The 21,664-nt window shown below is 37.9% G+C and overlaps 2 protein-coding genes across 2 annotated transcripts; both read right to left on the bottom strand.

Annotated features, from left to right (window-relative positions):
* Window positions 1–1,081: 1,081 nt before the first annotated feature.
* Window positions 1,082–6,046, bottom strand: ASNSD1 (asparagine synthetase domain containing 1). Its single transcript, XM_027590844.2, has 3 exons — window positions 4,545–6,046; window positions 4,084–4,265; window positions 1,082–1,441 (listed from the first exon to the last, which is right to left on the bottom strand). The coding sequence occupies exons 1-3, from the start codon at window positions 6,009–6,011 to the stop codon at window positions 1,156–1,158; spliced, it is 1,935 nt and encodes a 644-aa protein (XP_027446645.2). The 5' UTR covers window positions 6,012–6,046; the 3' UTR covers window positions 1,082–1,155.
* On the bottom strand, window positions 5,746–9,838 carry ASDURF (ASNSD1 upstream reading frame). Its single transcript, XM_027590845.2, has 4 exons — window positions 9,662–9,838; window positions 7,876–7,929; window positions 6,707–6,782; window positions 5,746–6,103 (listed from the first exon to the last, which is right to left on the bottom strand). The coding sequence occupies exons 1-4, from the start codon at window positions 9,749–9,751 to the stop codon at window positions 6,033–6,035; spliced, it is 291 nt and encodes a 96-aa protein (XP_027446646.1). The 5' UTR covers window positions 9,752–9,838; the 3' UTR covers window positions 5,746–6,032.
* Between the last annotated feature and the right edge of the window lie 11,826 nt (window positions 9,839–21,664).

The raw sequence follows: 21,664 nt of genomic DNA, 5'->3' as shown, positions 1-21,664 counted from the left end.
GTCCGGAAAGGGTGTCAGCCCTAATTGGGGATAGACCCCAGTGACCTTGGTATGGTGGTCACAGCTGACTAAAGTGGGTGGATGTCAGGCCGGAGTGGAGTTGAGACATAAAGGTGCAGAGGGTGAGTGTGGATGGGAGGCAAGAGATGATAAGCAGAGGAAGATACAGAACCAGGTATGTATATTCTAAATTAGTTAGACCAGAACACTTTAAATGATAGGAAGGATCCTACAAAGAGGCTGAAGATACAGGAGAGAGGAGTGTAAGACTCCTATAAGGCAAGAAGGGTTGGGATACAGAGAACAGGTGGAGACACAGCCTTTTGACAGTTGTTGGAGGGCGCCTGGGTGGCTCAGTCGTTACGTCTGCCTTTGGCTTAGGGCATGATCCCAGGACCCTGGGATCGAGGCCCACGTCAGGCTCCCAGCTCGGCGGGAAGCCTGCTTCTCCCTCTCCCACTCCCCCTGCTTGTGTTCCCTCTCTTGTCGTGTCTCTCTGTCAAATAAATAAATAAAATCTTAAAAAAACAAAAAATAAAAAAAAAGTTCTGGTGTTGGAAAGTGTAGGCATTTCTTGTCCTGATGACTGATTCTCTGTGAAAAGCCCAGGTCATGAGCTGAGAATGAGGCAAAGAGAGGAGGCTAGAGATTTTGGGGACAGGAGAACGCTTAAAATCATCAGAAGCTCTGAGTGGGAAAATTAGCTGCCTAAAGAGATGTAACAGAAGTAACAAGTGTTGCTCAGGAATGTGAACCTCAAGCAAACTGTTTAGCTTCTCTAAACCGTAGTTCTCTCATCTGTCAAACAGCCTGTTTCAGCCAGGCTCCTGACAACAAGAAACTGAGTTATTTCTGGGTGTAGCTACCAAGAGAAGACTCGGTGAAACCTGCTTTCTTCTTTTAGTGTTGCCGGTGGGACATTACCATGTAAGAGCTCAAAGTAATGTTAGTATCACAGCTTCAAACATCCAAGTTGTTCTTTCAAGTGTTTCTTTTTCTCCAGTGTTAATTTGACTAAATTGGTTATATTAAGTTATATAGCTAAGTAAAAATTCATGTAATGAACCTTAATACCACATTATATAATAATAGAGGAGCAGAGTGTTTTATTTTTACATAATCATTATTCAGTAAATATTGTTACATTGTGAAGTATTACGTTTTAATCGCCTTTTCAATAGAAAGGTTTTCTAAGGAAATGACTTGGAGCCTTTCACATTTATCAGATGCCTTTTCATTATTCTTTTCCATTTTTGCAATTCTGGATCCAAACTGCATGGCCCGTTTTGGCAGAAGAGCAGAGGTTGTTAAGCCAAGTTCCACTGCTGCAAGACGCAAAATTAGTTTTTCACCAATTCCACGGGGGAAAGTCAAGTTTGCCTTTTCCCAAACCGGTAGGGAATTTAGAAAGGAGACGACATTTTCATCCAGGAAAGGAAATCTAAAATAAATAGATATATATAACCACTATAAAAAAAAAACAAACAAACCAATGTATTATGATTATTTCTTTTACATTTTATTCAATGTTAAAATTTATCACATCCAATTAATTTTTGATGGCACTGTTTTTCTCAATTAAAAATATTCTGGTTATTTACAGAATTTTACAGCTAAAATTTAATCACATTAGCAAATATTTCATGTGACTAATTTTAATACATATGCTACAAAAGAAATTTTGCCTCAAAAAATAAATAAATTAGGCCTATGGTTAGAAATAATCTCAAATTGTTTCACAAGGTTTCTTCGGGGATGCCTTGGAAAACGAATACAGTCTTTTTTTTTTTTAAGGTTTTATTTATTTCTCTGAGAGCCCGAATTGGGGGGTGGGGAGTAGGGGCGTGAGGACGGAGAAAGACAAGCCGACTCCCCGCCGAGCAGGGAGCCCGATGCGGGATGCGACCCCAGGACCCTGGGATCATGACCTGAGCCGAAGGCAGTTGCTTAATGACTGAGCCACCCAGTGACCCACAAGTACAGTCTTGACTCAATTATTCAATCTGTGTGCTCTTTATCATGTCAAAAGTAAATGAACTTTAGAGGTATGAAATCAATACAGAAGGGCTCTATAATCCTGAACTTGTGAAACATTTACTTATGGTAAAATTTTATGGTTTTCAAAACTGTTTAGGGGCACCTGGGTGGCTTAGTCAGTTGAGGGTCTGACTCTTGGTTTCAGCTCTGGTCACGCTCTCCCAGTCAGGAGATAGAGCCCCAGCTGGGCTCCGCGCTCGGCAGGGAGTCCGCATCCCCTCTTCCTCTGCCTTTCCCCCTGTTCGCACTCCTGCATCCTCTCTCTCTCTCTCTCTCTGAAATAAATAAAACTTAAAAAAAAAAAAAATTGGGGTGCCTGGGCGGCACAGTCCGTTAAGTGTCTGATTCTTGGTTTTGGCTCAGGTCATGATTTCATGGTCAGTTGTGGGACTGAGCCCCGCATCAGGCTCCGTGCTCAGCAGGGAGTCTGCTTGAGGATTCTCTCCTTCCCTCTTCCCCTCCTCCCACTCATGTGTGTGCCTGTGTGGGTGTGCGCATACTCTCTCTGAAATAAATAAATCTTAAAAAAAAATTGATTACCTTTAAGCCATTTAAATGGAGGCAAATGGTATTAACAGAACAAAGTACTGGATTTAAAAAAAATAACTTTCTGCCCTTTGGCTTCCCTAATTTCCTACAAAATCCTGGGTTTTGTTTAAAATACTTTAAAACTCTCCCTCCAATTCTTTAAATGCAGTACTGTTACAGTAGTGTTTCTGTTTTATTACATTTTATTCTAGCTCATGTAGAGAGACTGGAAAGGGTAAAGGCATTTGTTATGTGGAATACTTTGTAAAAATGAACTACAAAAACAAATTTATATATAAGATAATCTAATCAATGGAGCACTAGTATGTATGCCAAAATACATAATAAATTGATATTGGATCTAGCCACTACCGTGGTATTTGTTAAATCACAATTCTGTATTCGCTGTTTGAAACATTCTTCATATGCACTTTTACATGAGGGTATCATATGGGGCCTTTAGAATTAACTGCTTTTACTAAATAAAATAAATTTCCTTTTCTCTGACCTACCTGAAATAAAGGACTGAATTTCTGTCTCTCTCTCAAATACATACACCCTTCAAAAGGAAAACATTTTACAGTTTTCACATTGTGGTATGTAATATATGTAAATTATGTACGTATATTGTATATTTAGTAGATATAGGATTTCAACATTTTCTATATATACTGAAAAGCTGAAACAGTGAAGTGTTAGAGTAGTTATGTTATGATGTCCCAATCCTCACAAAGCTTATTTGGACTCCCTATTCTCACATGCTTGTACCCTTGTAATAAACTACCACTTAATAAATTAACCTAGTTGAACAAACTTCTGCTTTTTATAACTAAATAAAACATCTTTCTTTATCCTCAGTAATTTAAAAAGTGGTTCTCAAGCATTTGTTTATTACCCTCAGAAATATGTTGTAGGTAAAAATAAACCCCTAAATTAAAAGAGAATATACACATGAAAGTGCCTTGATCTCTTTGAAAGAGTTAGGTAATCTGCAACATATGACCAAATTGAGTTCACAAAACATAGCAGAGGGGAATCCAGTCCTGGAACCACCACTGACATCAGTATGGATCTCTACATACAGAAATGTCCACAGTGACAAAGCCGGTGCCCTCTCACTGGAGAGGAAAGTGTGGGAGTAGGGCCTATGCTCTTACTGGGAGGAAAGCCAACATTTGAAACAAAGCCCAACCCTTTATATACCTTCTCTCAGCATTCCATTACCTCCGTTTTACAGTCTTTTCCACTGTATCACGGAAAACAATCAGGCCATTGTATTATCTTTGAAAATTACCAAAAAGACATTGCTTAGAGTATGAGTTCTGGAAAACAAGTGCTCCCCTGACCCCCCCCCGGCTTCCCCTCTGATGGACGGTGTTTGTAATATAAGGCCAAGATATTATTGTTGCTACTGTTATTCATTTCAACAGTCTCCAGAGAAAAGGAACCGAAAAAATCTCCTTTTACAGTCTAGTGTTTCTACAAAATTACTCACAGCACTTACGTAAGTAGAATTACCTTGCTTCTTTTCCGTGATCACCGATAACTCTGTCATCACGACCAAGGTTTCTAGAAGATATTCGTCCCAGTTCCATCTCAATTTCCTTATTTAATCCTTCCATTCCGTGTGTCTGAAAGCGGACACGATGGCGAGAATAACCTGCAAGTTGCTCATCAGCACCAATTCCAGTAAGAACTACCTGTAACGGTTTAAAGAAATCCATACTTCCAACATAAGATAATGACTAAAATAAAAGCAAAGCTTAAAAAGTTATCATCTCAAAAATAACATTTTCTGACAAAAACACAAGGCAAGTCATAAAATAGTAAAAATATGCCCAATTTTTGTCTTATACATCACACTGCAGGTTAAACGCAATTAAAATATGCTCTATTCTTGCAATCTAAATGCTAAGAGCTTTAAAAGGTCAAAATGAGGTCTCAGAAATTCTGAGTACAGTGTGTCTGCCGTGCCATACCTTTGCACTGCTCTGATAGGATTTCACTTCATCCTGGGTCACTAACCAACCAATTCCTCTAGAAGCAAACCAGACTGCACAGCCAATGCTATCATCCAACACTGTATCCAAGGGCTGAACCAAGTGGCATATTCGAGTTCTTCTTAATTCTTGCAGTTCCTCCAGAGAAACGTTAATTTCAATGAAATTCCAAATCCGGGAAGGGTTAGCAGCTTGTAGTTCCTTTAGTCCCATTCTGCCTGTGATACGATCTGGTACACTGAATTGTTTATCAGGACCATCGTCATCACTACCAGCAGCATTATTTTTAGAGGATTCTTCAGAAGATATTTCACAACGACTTTTCTGTTTTTTCCTCTTTGTGTTAAAACCAGTTAATACGGTCTTTTCTTTAGTCATGAAAGCCACATTAAGAAGATCGATTGGTTCATCTAAAGGTATATGGCGGTCAGCAAGGGCTGCAATAACCATGGAATCGATACCCCCAGAAAACAGGATTGCAACATTGGCTTTCCTATCACAAGTTTTCAAACCCTCACTTGGTGTCAGGTTTTCATCCCTAGGTAAACACAAGACACGTCTCCTCACTGCGATACTCAGGACATCAGTGAACTGCTGAACTACTTCCTTTGTGTGTCCATCAGTAAGAAAGACCTGAAGTGTTTCCCTTGTAGGAGGGACACTAGCAGTGTTACTGCAAGGAATCTCAAGGGGAGCTTGTGGTAACATCATATTTAAAGGAATAACAGGTTCTTTAAGATACAGTTTGGCTTCATTTGCTACCACTGATACAAATGCAGGCAAGTTTGCTGAAATCTGAGTCAGGCTATTAACACATTCTTTGATAACATTCTCCCCAGAAACAGATTTCCAAGGGTACAATTTTAAAACCACAGATTTGGAAATGGAAGCAGACTTGAGATCAATTCTGAAAATTCCAGATGCTGGAACTTCTTGCCACTGACTGCCCACTCCGGATGTCTGTACGCCAACTGAAGAGAGGCAGAAACTCTTGACCAAATTACTAAAATGCCAAAGCAGGCTACGGCGACCAAAAAAATCTCTACCAAACCATAGATGATGACTGGATGCTTGGTAATATATAAAAGACCAAGGACCTTGGACTTCTGAGAAGAGCGACAAAATATCAGCTTCATTCTTACAAGAGGAAAGGTAATTAAACATTATTTGAGTATCATTCTCTTCAGCTTCGACCTTTATGCCACTAAAGACTTCTCCATTCCACAGGAACACATCACCCCTTTCATCTTCCACAGGCTGGGCAGTCAAAACACCTCTCAAGTGAAGGACATGACCAGAAAATAAACACTGGTAGGTAACACTAGACTTTACCAACTGTTTACTACAATTGGGTCCTCGTCGGTTAAGATTATACAGTAAATCCTCTTTCAAATCTTTGTTGAAACGCTCAACAGAAAAGCTTACAGAACAACAAATGCCACACATTGTTGTGTGAAATCAAATTGACTATTTCTTGATTTTGGTCTTCTCTGAGTTTTCTATTTCTTGGTATTCTTTTTTCAGTTCATCCAGTATATCTGTGGGGGAGTGGAGAAGGAATATTAAGTAAAATGAAAATTCTTAGACCTTTCCCTGGTAATTCATAGAGCAACATAGGCTATTTACCAAGATCAAACCACCTGAGTATATGCACTGTGTTACAACAGGCTTCTAATGACAAATGTTTATCTTTTAGGAAAATAATTTGTTTATCAAATGCTTATTTTGGCCCAGGCACTGGGCTATGGGCTAGCCCTTCTTGTTTAAGTCCCAAAAAACTCTGGAGGCTCAAAGTTATTCACTCAAAGTCACAAAGGGAGAAAGTGGTAGAGCAGTTCTCATACCTAGACCTGCCAAAAATTCTAAAGCACACATTAATAATTATGGCTTTCTAACACAACTTACATATTTTTATTTTATTTTATTTTTACTGTAGACTCATCTTTGGAAGGCTACCTTGAAAAAAAACCAAACCACAGCATTAATTTTACTTGATATACCACCATCCAAGCTTCAGATATATATTTAAACATTCAGATACAGAGAGTATAATTTAGGCACTACCATGAGTTTCTACAGAAAGCCTAGAAAAGACTTTTCATGCATTTCTATATAATACACCAAAAAAAAAAAAAACTTACTTTTGCTTTCAGAAAGCATTTCTGTTCGGTCTGCAAGAAAGAATATGTTGCTGTTCTGTTGCTGCCTATATACTTTCTGCAAAACATAATTTAGGCTAGTATCAGGATTTGATCTAAAAAGCGTATGTCAAAACTCTGAACTCTTTTATTGTATATTCTTGAACTTCATAACATATATTCAGAATACCTTAGCAAATACAGGTAAACAAAAGTCACCCATTATCTTACCATCTAGAAACTGCTACCATTAACACTGAGGTGAAATGTATTTTCTCTGCATATATCAACTATCAGTTTCCTTGAACATTACAGTTTATTTGATAAGTCCTCAAGTTTTAGACATTTAAGATATTACCAACTTTATAAATCAATGTTGCAATGAAGTTATTTGTAACTAAATCTTTGTTCACTCCCATGACTCATAAATATCAATTCCTATAAATGGAACTGGGTCAAAGTGCTACATAGTTTTAAGGCTTTGATACATTCTGCCAACTTGCCCTCTAGAAAGTTTGTATCAGTTGTGCCTTAAATTCTAAAATTCCAAAAGGGACAATATCATAAATGTTTAACCAACCTGTTACTTATCAAATGCTTTAAAGGGCTCAAAATCACTTCTTCCTGAACTTTAAAATGTAATTTTTGACAGTATAAATACACATAAAGCAGTAGCTTGTTTATGAATACATTAATGCACATGGCATTAAATTTGGACGATTTGTGTAAAAAAATTTGGGGGGGAAGCAATTTATCCTTTTTGTTTTTTCAACAATTATCCACATTCACTTAAAGGCATAGTTTCCTTTCTTATTTATAGGTTATTTATTTCAAATGAAAACACCAAATTCAAGTATAAGTCAATACCATTAGTGATTAAAGACCCAAGATAACCATTGTATAATTAGTATCATTTGGTTCAAAGGTAGTGCAAATTGCATAGGATGGGGAAAAAAAATATTATCAACTATAATTAATGTATAGATATCCACTATGTGTATAAAATCTTGGACACTTTTCACTTTTGCAATGGAACTAAAAAAGATGCTGAAGTTTTGCAAATTTTAATGTAAATATAAATCTTATATATAATTCTTTTAACTTTAGTATATAGTTAATAAGATATAATCAAACCTTCCCACATACAATTCAGAATTATCCTAATAACTCACCCTGTTCTTCTTCAGGTTAGAAAGTTCATCCACAACAATTTTTTGTTCTTTAATCTAAGGAAATAAAGAAAACTTCTTAAATCAGAGGCTAGCAAAGTATGCTGGATTGAGGGCCTTTTAAAATTAGAGAGATGGGATAAGGGGCTATAATTTACTGGTTGCCCAAACGGGCAGTCTGTGAATACAAAGATTCTTTTTGAACAGCAGTGTGTGGGGGTGCAGCTGGGGGAAAGTTGGAAGAGGAAACAGTGATTACACTTGACAGGTGTTAAAAAGCCCATTGAACCCAGATAGGGGGTTTGGGGTTGGTAACCGGCATTCATGTAAAGACCACAGTTACTAAACAAAGTCTGTGCCTTTTATTTAACATAGACAATATGCACCAAAAGTAGTATCAGTTTTCAATGATTTATGTTTTTGCTTTTTTTTTTAATAGCACATCATGAAATATCAATGCTTTTCATGATTTATGTACTGAATGGTGTAGCCACACGTTCAGAAAAAGTAAGTAGTATAAATGCCCTACCTGGGGCAGTAAGGCGTATTACTTTCCATCTTGGCTTTATTCTTCTTTACGTTTCAAAGAGTAGAATGGTGCTGGCACTGTTGAACTATGCCTCACTTTTTATTAGCAGGGTAGAGCACAAGGCACAACTAAGTGGAAGTGAAATTTCTAACTCGTTTCAGTAAAGGCAGTTATGTTGTGAACATGATATTGTGTCACCAGTATCTCTAAAAGCAGGATTTATAATCTCTGTCCTACCTCACACACCTCAGAGATCTGTCATACATCAGTATAAATGGCTTGCTATGGTAGTAATTGGAGTGGGCTATATGTAATTTGAAAATTCACTACCCATAGGTGTGTACACTTCTGTCTCTCCAGTCAATGTAGTAATTGGCTAGATTTGAACTGAATTCCAAGACCAAATTTGTATAACCTCCTTCAGACTTCTGTTTGAAAAGTGCATCCCCATTCATTTTAGAAATAGCAGGTATACATTTCACTTACTTTAAACAAGGAAACTGATACAGAGGGATCAGAGACTTGCTTGAGATATCACTGTTAGTTTGGGACAGAACTAAAGTAAAATCTAGGACATCTAATACCTGAAAGGCTATAACCATTCCCATCTCCAGTATATTTTGAAAGGTTTTGTCTGTTTATGGCAGTTAAGTTGTACATTGCTCCCTCCCATCCCCCCTGCCTTTTTGGATAGAACAGTAACAATCAGACACATATTTTAGGATCACTGCTCTGCCTAAAGTGGAGAACAGATTGGAAGAAGGTAAGGATGGATGAAAGAGTGACCGGTTAGGAAACTTATGCAGGGTTCCCGATGGTAGATGAAGATGGCTGGTTTAGGATGGTGTGTGTACACTGTGACAACGGGATTTATCTGAAAGGAGCTTCAGAAGTAGAACTGGTAGGTCTTCGTGATGGACGTCAAGGATAGCTCCCAGGTTATTGGCACAGACAAGTGAATGGATGGTGGTGGCATTTTCTGAGATGGAAAACACCACAATAGACCTGGAGTAGAAGGTACTTCTAACAGTTTAAAAAGAGTAGGGAGAAAAGATCCCAACCAAACTTCTGTACCACTACCATCTGGGTCTAATCTTGGGGTAAATTTCATGGTCTCCCTTTAACTCTAGCTGCCAAATGCTAAGACTAAAAGGAGCAAAGCAGCAGGACAAAGCCTAGGCTGGGCCATGTGGCGCGGGGGACCTTCTGCGGAGACGAGCGGAGCCAAGTCTGAACTTTCGCGCCTCGTTCCACACTCACCTTGCTGCTAAGATCCTCCTTGTGTAGCGTCGGGTGGTCTACAGAGAACAGCCCGGCGCTGTCCTCGGGCCGCGACCCCCTGCTGGGCATCTCCACGGAGCGCGTAGAACTCAAATAGCACCACCCCTCACTTGCGCCCAGTACCTTCCAGTCCTCAGCCACAGCGCGTGCGCGCTCCCCGTGGCCCCACCCTCTCCCTTTCTCTTTCCTGTCAGTCTTACCAATAGTGGCTGCGCATTCACTGGAACGCCTGCGCAATCGGATGTATCTTGGGAGGAGTTGTGCGCGTGCGCACAGATGCTTCGTGAGCGCGTGATCCTGGTTGTGAAATCAGAGAGGTTTCCGAATGGTCCCCTAGCGGATCCAACGTGGAAACGCTTTTGTGGTCTCCTTACTGCCTGGAATCCAGTGGATTGTGCGTTATATGCGCCCTCCAGTGGTAAATATAAAGAATAGAAGAGGTGGTAAAAAATACCACTTAATTATCTAGGCAAGGAAGGATGTGAAACTAGCCATTGATTTAAGAGATACATTGTTGGTAACGGAATTGTACAGACTTGGTAAAATTTTTGTTAAGTTATGATTAGGGCTAAAAGATAAAATACAGGATGTCCAGTTAAATGTAAATTTCAGATAAATTAATAAATTTTTAATGTAAGTATGTTCCATGCTTAATTACAATATCTCACTCCTATGAGAAAAAAATTATCCAAACCTTGTAAACAAAGAGATTACTGGGTGTTGTTTTATCCCTTTTCTGGACCTGACTTTCTATTGACTGGGCTATTTTACAATTCTATAGGAGCATAGGTTAACTTGTAGATTTTTGTGTGGTAGAGATGCAAATAATTTCTATCTGGTGGGCCAGATAATGCCACAGGTTGTGATTTATTGTTCAGTTTTGTATCTAACTCTGCAATTCTAATGATTTCTTTTTTTTAAGATTTTATTTATTTATTTGAGAGAGAGAATGAGAGAGAGAGAGCACGAGAGGGAAGAGGGTCAGAGGGAGAAGCAGACTCTCTGCCGAGCAGGGAGCCCGATGTGGGACTCGATCCCGGGACTCCAGGATCATGACCTGAGCCGAAGGCAGTCGCTTAACCAACTGAGCCACCCAGGCGCCCCTAATGATTTCTTTATTAGTATATATTTAGTTTCTCATAAACTGTTCGGTTTTGACATCTGTTCCTTCATTAATTAATGGATTGAATAAAACTTTGACAAAGGTTCATATTATACTTGTGTGAGAGATGTGATTTTGTGTATGCTATCCTTCAGCATAGGAACTCGTAAGGTTCCATGGAGGTGCCAACTGATGTGTACTCAACCGATGGTGCCAAATTGTATGGCTAAGGAAGTGCACCTCAGGGTTGTTTAAGCCCAGGCATATATTTTATTGGCTCTTGGAGTAAATCCAAAAGTGGTTATAGAACTAAGTTTACTGTCTGTTTCTCGTTTTTTACTCATTTTTAAAAATTTTGTTTTTGTTTCTAATTTTGCATGCCTGATAAATTATTATACATTACTAGCAACAATGATTGGAATTTGGTTTTATGGTATATCCATTTGATGATACCTATTGGATGATGGAGATCTAGTCTCTATTAGAAGAGAAATGAAAGAGAATCCAGTTTTTTGGTCTTTTTGTTTGTCCTTTGTGAGCTCAAATTAATTAAGAACTTTGTGTCCACTGGGGGGGAGAACTGATTTTTGAGTTCTGGGCCAGTGAATTTTTGTATTTCTGTTGTACTTTCAACCAGTGATTGAGATGTAAAACTGAAGATATAAGCTCTCTCTGCGTCCATGTGACTATAATTTAAAATAGCCTTTATATGTTGCTGTCTGAGTGTAAAGGGTTTTCATACTTCTGGAGGGTATTAATAAATTCCATTATAATGTCTCTTAAATTAAAGAACTTCTGTTCTGATTGGTCTATAGACATAAATGTGCCCTTGCATAAGTCCCAAAAATTTTAAAAAGCCCCAAATCTCTAATACTTAATATGTGCTGGACTTTTAAGAAAAAAATTTCTTCTTACAAAAACTGCTAGCTTACATACATTTGATGAATACAAATTTATATAATTAAGATGCGCCTTTGGAGAAATCAGGTTAGATTAATAATTTTGGTTTAAGAAAGAAAAAAACAGTTATTATGTCTGCACTGATTTGTCAATGTTAAGTAAAATACAGATGTATGTTTTTTTTAATGACATTTAGATTTGCCTTCTCGTGAAGAGATTAGGTAATCTGAATTTCCTAAGCTTCTTATATTGGTTTACTGATTAAATAAGCTAGCATTACTGCTATAAAATAATGCAAGTTTATGAAAGATGTAAATTTCTGTCAACTAAAATGAAATAATTATTCAGACAGACTTTTTCTATCAACAGTAATTATGTTCTGTATCATGTAAGTTTATGCATAACTCCAAAAGCCTTAGGTAACTTGAAATCCTGAGGTAATAAATTGGGTTAATTAATGATTAATCATTACATCAGTAGATAATTTATTTTTAAAAGTTGAATACAGAAACACTGATTGATAGAAGCATAATTTTAATATTATATACTTTTGCTTGTTTTTATATACTGTAGAATGGCTGTCCTTTGGGTCATTTTTTTTAAAGGTTTTATTATTTTTATTTTTTTAAGATTTTGTTTATTTGTCAGAGAGAAAGAGAGAGCGCACAATCAGGGGGAGCAGCAGAGGGAGAAGCAGGCTCCCTGCTGAGCAGGAAGCCCGATGTGGGGTTCAATCCCAGGACCCTAAGACCATGACGTGAGCTGAAGGCAGACGCTTAACCTACTCAGCCACCCAGGCGTCCCAACCTTTAGGGTTTAATACAGTTGAACTGATGGGAACCTAGGAACACACCTCTCCTGACACATGGGATATTATTTTAATTCTGGTAGGAACCTAGGAACTCACCTCTCCTGACACATGGGATGTTGTTTTAATTCATGCTTGGAGGCAAAGTTGAGGCTCTTTTCTATTAAGCTGGAGACTGAGCTTCCCAGTATATTGGTCTTCTTTGTATTCCACCTTCTATGGCAGTGGCTGGCAGAGTGGGAGTTCTGGTTCAGGTTTGAGCTGACTCTTTGACCTACAATTGTTTCCATACTGAGTAGTCAGAGATACTGCTGGCCAGTCTACAGCTGCTTACCCCCTTTGAGTGGTGGGTTGTTGCTTATGGCTGTGCTTGGCTTGGATATTTTTTGTTTTTTTTTTTTAATTCCTGGGGGCCTTAAGATGACACACTACTAAACAAAGTAGTGATAATCATATTTGTTTTCAAAGTTCTTTCACATTTTATCTTATTTTTCATATATATCCAATTGCTTCTATTTCCTCCCTCAACTGCTGTAAGTCCTACACTGCTTAAAGTCACATTTTGGAGTTACCTGTATCATTTGTCTTGCCTGACTGGTTCAGGACTGACCATCTGCAGCTCACCATAAACTAGCTAGGCTCTTCTTCCTTCTTTCATTTAAGTCCATTGCTGTCATGTATCCTACTTAGTAAGATAATTTCATGTTTATTAATGCTATTATACTCTTCCTCTGATGCTACATTCTTAATATATTTCATTTTGTTTAACAATACATAATTTACTGTTGGCCATTTTATAAAAGCATAAGGTATTATTACCCTGCCTTCCAAGGTTTTGAATGAGTAGTTCCACAACCACTGTCTTCCCTTGCTTTCTTGGTATATCGCAACACACAATTGTTTCTAGCCACGTAAGTCTCCTTTCTGTCTCTCCCAAATGAGGTGTGGAATAGTGCTGTGGTTCCCACATACCAGTTAGTAGGTGGGTGCCCTTCCAACTATGTAAAATCATCTGAAAATTTTGTTCATAGACATACAGAATTCTCAGTCCTTTCCCCAGATTTACTGGATCAAATCTTTGGGACTGGGATATGGCTATCTGCTGCATAACAGTGTTTACCATTTACCCTATAACCAAAATGGCTGGGCTTGAATTTAGGCTTATATTTATTAGATGTGTGACTTTGGGTAAGTCATTAACATCTCAAGCCCCAGTTTCCTAATGTGTAGAATGGGAGTAATAATAGTGCCTAACTCAAAGGGTTGTTATGAAGATTGAATGAGTTAGTGTTTGTCAGGTGTTTATAATAGTTTCAGGCACATAGTAAGCACTAAGTATGTGTTAAAAAGATAAGTTAGAAGTTCCCCCAGATGAATTTGACATAAGCAGTGTTTATGAACCAATGGAACCAAAAGAGCAGGCTCCCAAATGCTTGGCCTGTTTCTCATTGAAGGTAATGTCCTCTCTTCTACTTCCAGTGATTCTCAACAGGGCTAAGGCTGAAGGCATTTTTGGTTATCTTGGTGGTCACAATAAATGGATGGTTCTGTTAATTCTGATGAGGTAGGACTAATTGGAAGCCAGTTAAAAGGAGACAGACTTTTAAGAAGCCTAGACAGCAGGCTAAAGGGTGGTCTTAGCAAGGAGACAATACTGGAAATTGCATGGGGTGGGATTTTGGCCAGACTCTAAATAACAAAGAGGTAAAATCAAGGGAGAGGTAATATTGTAATCTAAGTAGGTGATTTGCATCAGTAATTCTGTCAGAATGTGACAAGGCCTGAAATAGTGGACTGGTGTTTATAAGCAGGGCTCTAGTATCTGGAAGGGGGACCACTGGGTCTTATCATACAGGCATTGGGGGGAGGAGACAGTGTCTTATAGAGAAGTACACCAGCCTAATCTTGGTCACTTAAGGGAAATGGCTGAGTCTCCAAGCACTGGGCTGGAGATGAGTAAACCCTTTCAACTAGAGAGACGATTGGTTCTGCAACTTAATTTCAGCTATGGAATGTGGAGATTGGGCACTCTTGGCTCCTACAGCCAGCATCACTTTGAGGCTCTTGTGTAGGACAGGGACTAGAGTAAGACAAACGAGACACCTAGGGGCAAAATTTAAGGATGCATGCACTCTCAGGTACTGCAATGAGTGCCTCTTTAGATTTTCCACCCTAGGTATCTCATACATCTCATTCTAGGTGGGCCTGGCTCTTGTACCAACTGGATTGAATATTTCATTATTGGTGGTACTGTCTTACAATGTAGGGCTCAGTGTGGCTTGTGAATGACAGCAGTGGAAGATGCTTTTTATGGTGCCCATGCATCTTGCCATCTCTGACAGTTAAGAAAAAGGTTGATTAAAATTATCTTAGCTTCTTGCATAACTTCTGTGATATGTTCACTTGATTCTCAAGACTAAGGATATGCTTAAAAAGTTTTGTTCTACATTACTGAAGAAGCAAGGTTAAACATAATCATCTCTGTGAGGTAGATTACAGTGAATGGCTAAGTCAATTGAATAAAGTTATGAAATGTTTAGTATCTGGAGAGTTTTAAAATGATTAGGCATTTATTGTTACCAAACTTGCATTTAGGTGCTTTTAAAACATGCAGAAATGCGTCCATCTGAGTGAATCAATAGGAACAAATAAAGTCTAAATGATGTATTAGTAATATATATTTATATATTTGGATAATGTTTCTTTATAGAATGCCCTCCTTATAATGCAAAGCTGGGTATTTTTACCCTGGTTCTGATGGTTAGCTATAATAAAGTTTTACAAAGCTGTTACTCAAAATTTGTTTATGGTAACAATGTAACTCTACCTTGGTGTCTTAAGTTTCTTTTTCTTTCTTTGTGAAGCAACTACCAGGAAAATTCTATTTGTGTTATCACAGTGTAAGCAAGCAAACAAGTTAGTTCAATTTATAAGTTAGTTTGCTTGTAGGGGCTGTTGTTTTAGTATTAAAAGCATTGCTATGCTGTGGTTATTGGCTTGCCCTAGTAAAACAAAACAAAACAAAACAATACATGGATATGTGTCCATAGCTTCCAATGGTTTTATAGTGGAAGTTGAGTATGCAAGGCTGAGATTAATTTCTGGATGACTAAAGCCGTACTTACTGCTGATTTACTGTTGTCATCGATGTGGCTGCCACTGCAGCTGGGCCTGTGTAATTGAGGCCTCTTGAAAGAAGGGGCAGAGGATGGCTTTTGCAGAAGAAAGAATTTATATAAGGGACAGGGGAAGAGGGAGTTGGTGAGAGAATATGGAGGAAGTTGGGCAGTTAGAATTTAGGAGACTGGTGTTCAGTGAACAGATATTATGATCATACCACTGCTACTAATATTTGAATTAACTGTAATTTTACTTAAGAGTTAAGTAAATGAAGACAAAATATAACTAGGTAGAGTTACCTATGAATATAAACCTATAAAGGAGCTTTAGCTTTTTTCTACAAGTTACATGGTTTAATTAAAGTGTTTAGTTCAACTAAAGAAAATTTTTATCAAGGCATGACAATTTCTTTTTTTGTTGTTGTTTACTTCCTTTTTTTGTAGTTTCAAGTTTTTATTTAAATTCCAGTTAGTGGGGTGCCTGGGTGGCTCAGTCAGTTAAGTGTCTGATTTTGGCTCAGGTCATTATCTCGGAGTCCTGGGATCGAGCCCCTCTTGGGGCTCTGTGCTCAGCAGGGAGTATGTTTGTCCCTCTCCCTCTCCTTCTGCCCCTCCCCCTACTCATGCTCACTCTTTCTCTCAAATAAGTTAAACCTTTAAAAAAGATAAATTCCAGTTAGTTAACATATAGTGTAATATTAGTTTCAGGAGTACAATTTAGTGATTTATCACTTACATATAACACCCAGTGCTCATCTCAAGTGCCCTCCTTAATACCCATCACCCATTTAACCCATCCCCCACCCACCTCCCCTCCAGCAACCCTCAGTTTGTTCTATGTAGTTAAGAAGCTTGTGTTATGGTTTACTTCTCCCCCCACCAATATTCATCTGTTTCGATTCTTAAATTCCACATATGGATGAAATCATATGGTATTTGTCTTTCTCTGATTGACTTATTTTGCTTAGCATAATACACTCTAGCTCCATCCATGTTGTTGCAAACAGCAAGATTTAATTCTTTTTTTATGGCTCAGTAATATTCCAACACACACACACACACACACACACACACACACACACACACACACCACCTCTTCTTTATCCATTCATCAGTCCTTAGACCTTTGGGCTCTTTCCATGATTTGGCTATTGTTGGTAATGCTGCTATAAACATTGGGGTGCATGTATCTCTTCAAATCAGTATTTTTGTATCTGGGTAAATACCTAATAATGCAATTGCTGGATCAAAGGGTAGTTCTATTTTTAACTTTTTGAAGAACCTCCATACTGTTTTCCACAATGGCTGCACCAGTTTGCATTCTTACCAACAGTGTAAGAGGGTTCCCGTTTCTCCATATCCTTGCCAACATCTGTTGTTTCCTGTTGTCAATTTTGGCTATCCTGACAGGTGTGAGGTGATATCTCATTGTAGTTTTGATTTGTATTTCCCTGATGATGAGTGATGTTGAGCATCTTTTCATCTGTCTGTTAGCCATCTGGATGTCTTCCTTGGAAAAATGGCTATTCATATCTTCTGCCCATTTCTTAACTGAATTATTTATTTTTTTCAGTGTTGAGTTTGGGAAGTTCTTTATAGATTTTGGATAGTAACCCTTTATCACATATGTCATTTGCAAATATCTTCTCCCATCCCATCGGTTGCCTTTTAGTTTTGTTAATTGTTTCCTTGTGCAGAAGCTTTTTATCTTGATGAAGTCCTAATAGTTCACTTTTTCTTTTGTTCCCTTGCCTCTGCAGATACATCTAGTAAGAAGTTGCTACTGAGGTCAGAGAGCTTGTTGCCTGTGTTCTTCTCTAGGATTTTGATGGTTTCCTGTGTCACATTTAAGTCTTTCAACCATTTTGAATTTATTTTTGTGTATGGTGAAAGAAAGTGGTCCAGTTTCATTCTTTTGCATGTTGCTGTCCAATTTTTCCAATACCATTTGTTGAAGAGACTTTTTTCCATTGGATATTCTTTCCTGCTTTGCTAAAGATTAGTTGACCATAAAGCTATGGGTCCATTTCTGGGCTCTCTATTCTGTTCCATTGATCTATGTGTCTGTTTGGTGCCAGTACCATACTGTCTTGATGATTACACCTTTAAAATATAGCTTGAAGTCCAGAATCGTGATGTCTCCAGCTTTGCTTTTCTTTTTCAAAGTTGCTTTGGTACTCAGGGCCTTTTGTAGTTCCATACAAATTTTAGGATTGTTCTAGCTCTGTGAAAAATGCTATTGGTATTTTGATAGGGATTGTATTAAATGTGTAGATTGCTTTGGGTAGTATAGACATTTTAACACTATTTGTTCTTCTAATCCATGAACATGGAATGTTTTTCCATTTTTTTGTGTCATCTTCAATTTCTGTTTTAAGTGTTCTAGTTTTCAGAGCACAGATCTTTTTACCTCTAGTTAGGTTTATTCCTAGGTAACTTTTGGTTTTTAGTACAATTGTAAGTGGGATTGATTCATTGATTTCTCTTTCTGAAGCTTCATTATTACTGTACAGAAATGCAACAGATTTTGTATGTTGATTTTGCTAAATTCATATATCAGTTCTAGCAAGTTTTTTGGTGGAGTCTTTTGGGTTTTCTATATATGGTAGCATGTCATCTGCAAATAGTGAAAGTTTGACTTCTTCCTTGCTGATTTGGATGCCTTTTATTTCTTTTTGTTTGACTGCTGAGGCTTGGCCTTACAGGACTATATTAAATAACAGTGGTGAGAGTGCACATCCCTTTCTTGTTCTTGAATGTAGAGCAAAAACTCTCAGTTTTTCCCCATTGAGGATGATATTAGCTGTGGGTCTTTTGTATATGGCCTTTATGATGTTGAGGTATGTTCCCTTTATCCCTACTTGTTGAGAGTTTTTATCAAGAGGATGCTTTTCTTTGCCAAATGCTTTTCCTGCATCTATTGAGAGGATTATATAGTTCTTTTTTAATTATTATTATGTTATGTTAATCACCATACATTACATCATTAGTTTTTGATGTAGTGTTCCATGATTCATTGTTTGTGCATAACACCCAGTGCTCCATGCAGAACGTGCCCTCCTTAATACCCACCACCAGGCCAACCCATCCCCCCGCCCCCCTCCCCTCTAGAACCCTCAGTTTGTTTTTCAGAGTCCATAGTCTCTCATGGTTCGTCTCCCCCTCCGATTTCCCCCCTTCATTCTTCCCCTCCTGCTATCTTCTTCTTCTTCTTTAACATAAAATGTATTATTTAGTTTTTATCTTATCTTTTATTAATGTGGTGTATCACATTGATTGATTTGTGAGTATTGAACCACCCTTGCAAGCCAGGAATAATTCCCACTTGGTCATGGGGAATGATTCTTTTAATGTATTGTTGGATTCAATTTACTGGTATTTTGTTGAGAATTTTTACATCCATGTTCATCAGGGATATTGGCCTGTAGTTGTCTTTTTTTAGTGGGGTGTTTGTCTGGTTTTGGAATCAAATCAAGGTAATGCTGGCCTCAGAATGCGTTTAGAAATTTTCCTTTGATTTCTATTTTTCTGGAAGAGTTTGAGAAGAATAGGTATTAACTCTTCTTTCAATGTCTGGTAGAATTCCCCTCTGAAGCCCTGGCCCTGGACTTTTCTTGGGAGATTGTTGATCACATATTCAATTTCTTTGCTGGTTATTGGTCTGTTCAAGTTTTCTATTTCTTCCTGTTTCACTTTTGGTAGTTTGTGTGTTTCTAGGAATTTATCCATTCATTCCAAGTTGCCCAATTTGTTGGCATGTGCCCATGTAGTGTTTGTTGTGATCTCTCCTCTCTCATTCATGATTTTATTTATTTGGGTCCTTTCTCTTTTCTTTTTGATAAGTCTAAGAAATTTTATTAATTTTTTCAAAGAACCAGCTCCTGGCTTCATTGGTATGTTCTACTGTTTTTTGTTTGTTTGTTTCTATATCATTTATGTCTGTTCTAATCTTCATTATTTCCATTTTTCTGCTGGTTTTAGGCTTTATTTGCTATTCTTTTTCTAGCTGCTTTAGGTGTAAGGTTAGGCTGTGTATTTGAGATTTTTCTTGCTGCTTGAGGTAGTCCTGTATTGCTATATACTTCCCTCTTATGACTGCTTTTGTTGCATCCCAAAGGTTTTGGACCACTGTGTTTTCATTTTCATTTCTTTCCATGTATTTTTTATTTCTGCTTTAATTTCCTGGTTGCCCTTTCATTCTTTACTAGGATGTTCTTTAACCACCATGTATTTGGGATCTTTCCAAATTTTTTCTTTTGGTTGACTTCAAGTTTCATAGCATTGTGATCAGAAAATATGCATGCTATGATCTCAATCTTTTTGTACTTGTTGAGGCCTGATTTGTGACCCAATATGTGATCTATTCAGGAGAATGTTCCATGTACATTTGAAAAGACTATGTATTCTGCTTTAAGAGGAAATATTCTGAATATATCTGTAAAGTCCGTTTGGTCCAGTGTGTCATTCAAAGCCATTGTTTTCTTGTTGATTTCTGCTTAGATGATCTGTCCATTGATGTAAGTGGGGTGAAAGTCCCCTACTATTATTGTATTATTATCAATGAGTTCCTTTATGTTTGTTATTTTTTTAAGATTTTATTTATTTGAGGGAGGAAGAATGAGAGATAGAGAGCATGAGAGGGAAGAGGGTCAGAGGGAGAAGCAGGCTCCCTGCTGAGCAGGGAGCCCCATGTGGGACTCGATCCCGGGACTCCAGGATCATGACCTGAGCCGAAGGCAGTTGCTTAACCAACTGAGCCACCCAGGTGCCCTGTTATATTTTAATATATTTGGGTGCTCCTAGGTTGGGGGCACAAATATTTATAATCACTAGAGCTTCTTGTTGGATAGATCCCTTTATTTATAATATAATCATCTCTTCATCTCTTGTTACAGTCTGGTTTAAAATCTAGTTTGTCTGATATAAGTATTGTTACTCTGGCTTTCTTTTTACATCCATTTGCATGATAAATGGTTCTCCATCCCCTCAATTTTGATCTCAGGTGTCTTTAGATGTCTTTAGGTCTAAAACGAGTCTCTTGTAGGTAGCATATAGACAGGTCTTGTGTTTTTATCCATTCTGATGCCCTGTGTCTTTTGATTGGAGCATTTAGTCCATTTACATCCAGAGTAATTATTGATAGATATGAATTTAGTGTCATTTTATTACTTGTTTTGTTGTTTCTGGAGATTTTCTCTGTTCCATTCTAGTCTTTGTCACTTTTGTTCTTTCTTTCCCACTCAAATAGTCTCCTTTAATATTTCTTGCAGGGCTGGTTTAGTGGTCACGAACTCCTTTAGTTTTTGTTTGTCTGGGAAACTGTCCTTCTATTCTGAATGATAGCCTTGCTGGAATGAGTATTCCTGGCTGCACATTTTCCCCATTCAACGCATTGAATTTATCATGCCACTGTCTTTGGCTTGCCAAGTTTCTGTGGAGAGATCTGCTGCAAACTTCATTTATCCTCCCTTGTAAGTTAGGGATTTCTTTTGTTCTTGCTGCTTTTAGGATTTTTTGTTTATCTCTATATTTTGCAAATTTAACTGTGATATATCTTGGTGTTGGTCTGCTTTTGTTGACTTTGATGGGAGTTCTCTGTTCCTCCTGAATTTGGATGTCTGTTTCCTTCCCCAGATTAGGGAAGTTTTCAGCTATCATTTCCTCAAATAAACTTTCTGCCCCCTTTTCCCCTCCCTTCTTCTCCTGGGATTCCTATGATATGAATGTTATTATGCTACAGAGCCACTGATTTCCCTAAGTCCACGTTCATGATCTAGTATTTTTCTTTCCCCCTTCAGCTTCATTATTTTCCATAATTTTATCTTCTATATCACTTATTCATTCCTCTGCTTCTTCCATCTTTGTGGCATTACATCCAGTTGGTTTCAAATCTCGATTATTGCATTTTTCATTTTGGTCTGACTAGTTTTTAGGTCTCTTATCTCTGTGGTAAGGGACTCCCTGGTGTCTTCTGTGCTTTTCTCAAGCCCAGCTATTATCCTTATGATTGTTCCTTTAAATTCTGGATCAGGAATATTACTTATATCTGTTTC

Source organism: Zalophus californianus, chromosome 3 (assembly GCF_009762305.2).
Source record: "Zalophus californianus isolate mZalCal1 chromosome 3, mZalCal1.pri.v2, whole genome shotgun sequence".
NCBI classification, from domain to species: domain Eukaryota; kingdom Metazoa; phylum Chordata; class Mammalia; order Carnivora; family Otariidae; genus Zalophus; species Zalophus californianus.
Note: the sequence above shows the minus strand (reverse complement) of the source record. Positions and strands in the feature narration are given on the sequence as shown.

Excerpts from the sequence above, each read along its gene's own strand:
- ASNSD1 (XM_027590844.2), bottom strand. The coding sequence starts at position 6,011 with ATGTGTGGCATTTGTTGTTCTGTAAGCTTTTCTGTTGAGCGTTTCAAC. Across the intron at positions 4,266-4,544 it reads CCTATCAGAGCAGTGCAAAG|GTAGTTCTTACTGGAATTGG; the intron begins GTATGGCACGGC and ends AAACCGTTACAG. Across the intron at positions 1,442-4,083 it reads GATCACGGAAAAGAAGCAAG|ATTTCCTTTCCTGGATGAAA; the intron begins GTAATTCTACTT and ends TATTTATTTTAG.
- ASDURF (XM_027590845.2), bottom strand. The coding sequence starts at position 9,751 with ATGCCCAGCAGGGGGTCGCGGCCCGAGGACAGCGCCGGGCTGTTCTCT. Across the intron at positions 7,930-9,661 it reads AGGAGGATCTTAGCAGCAAG|ATTAAAGAACAAAAAATTGT; the intron begins GTGAGTGTGGAA and ends TTATTTCCTTAG. Across the intron at positions 6,104-6,706 it reads AATGCTTTCTGAAAGCAAAA|ATATACTGGATGAACTGAAA; the intron begins GTAAGTTTTTTT and ends ACTCCCCCACAG.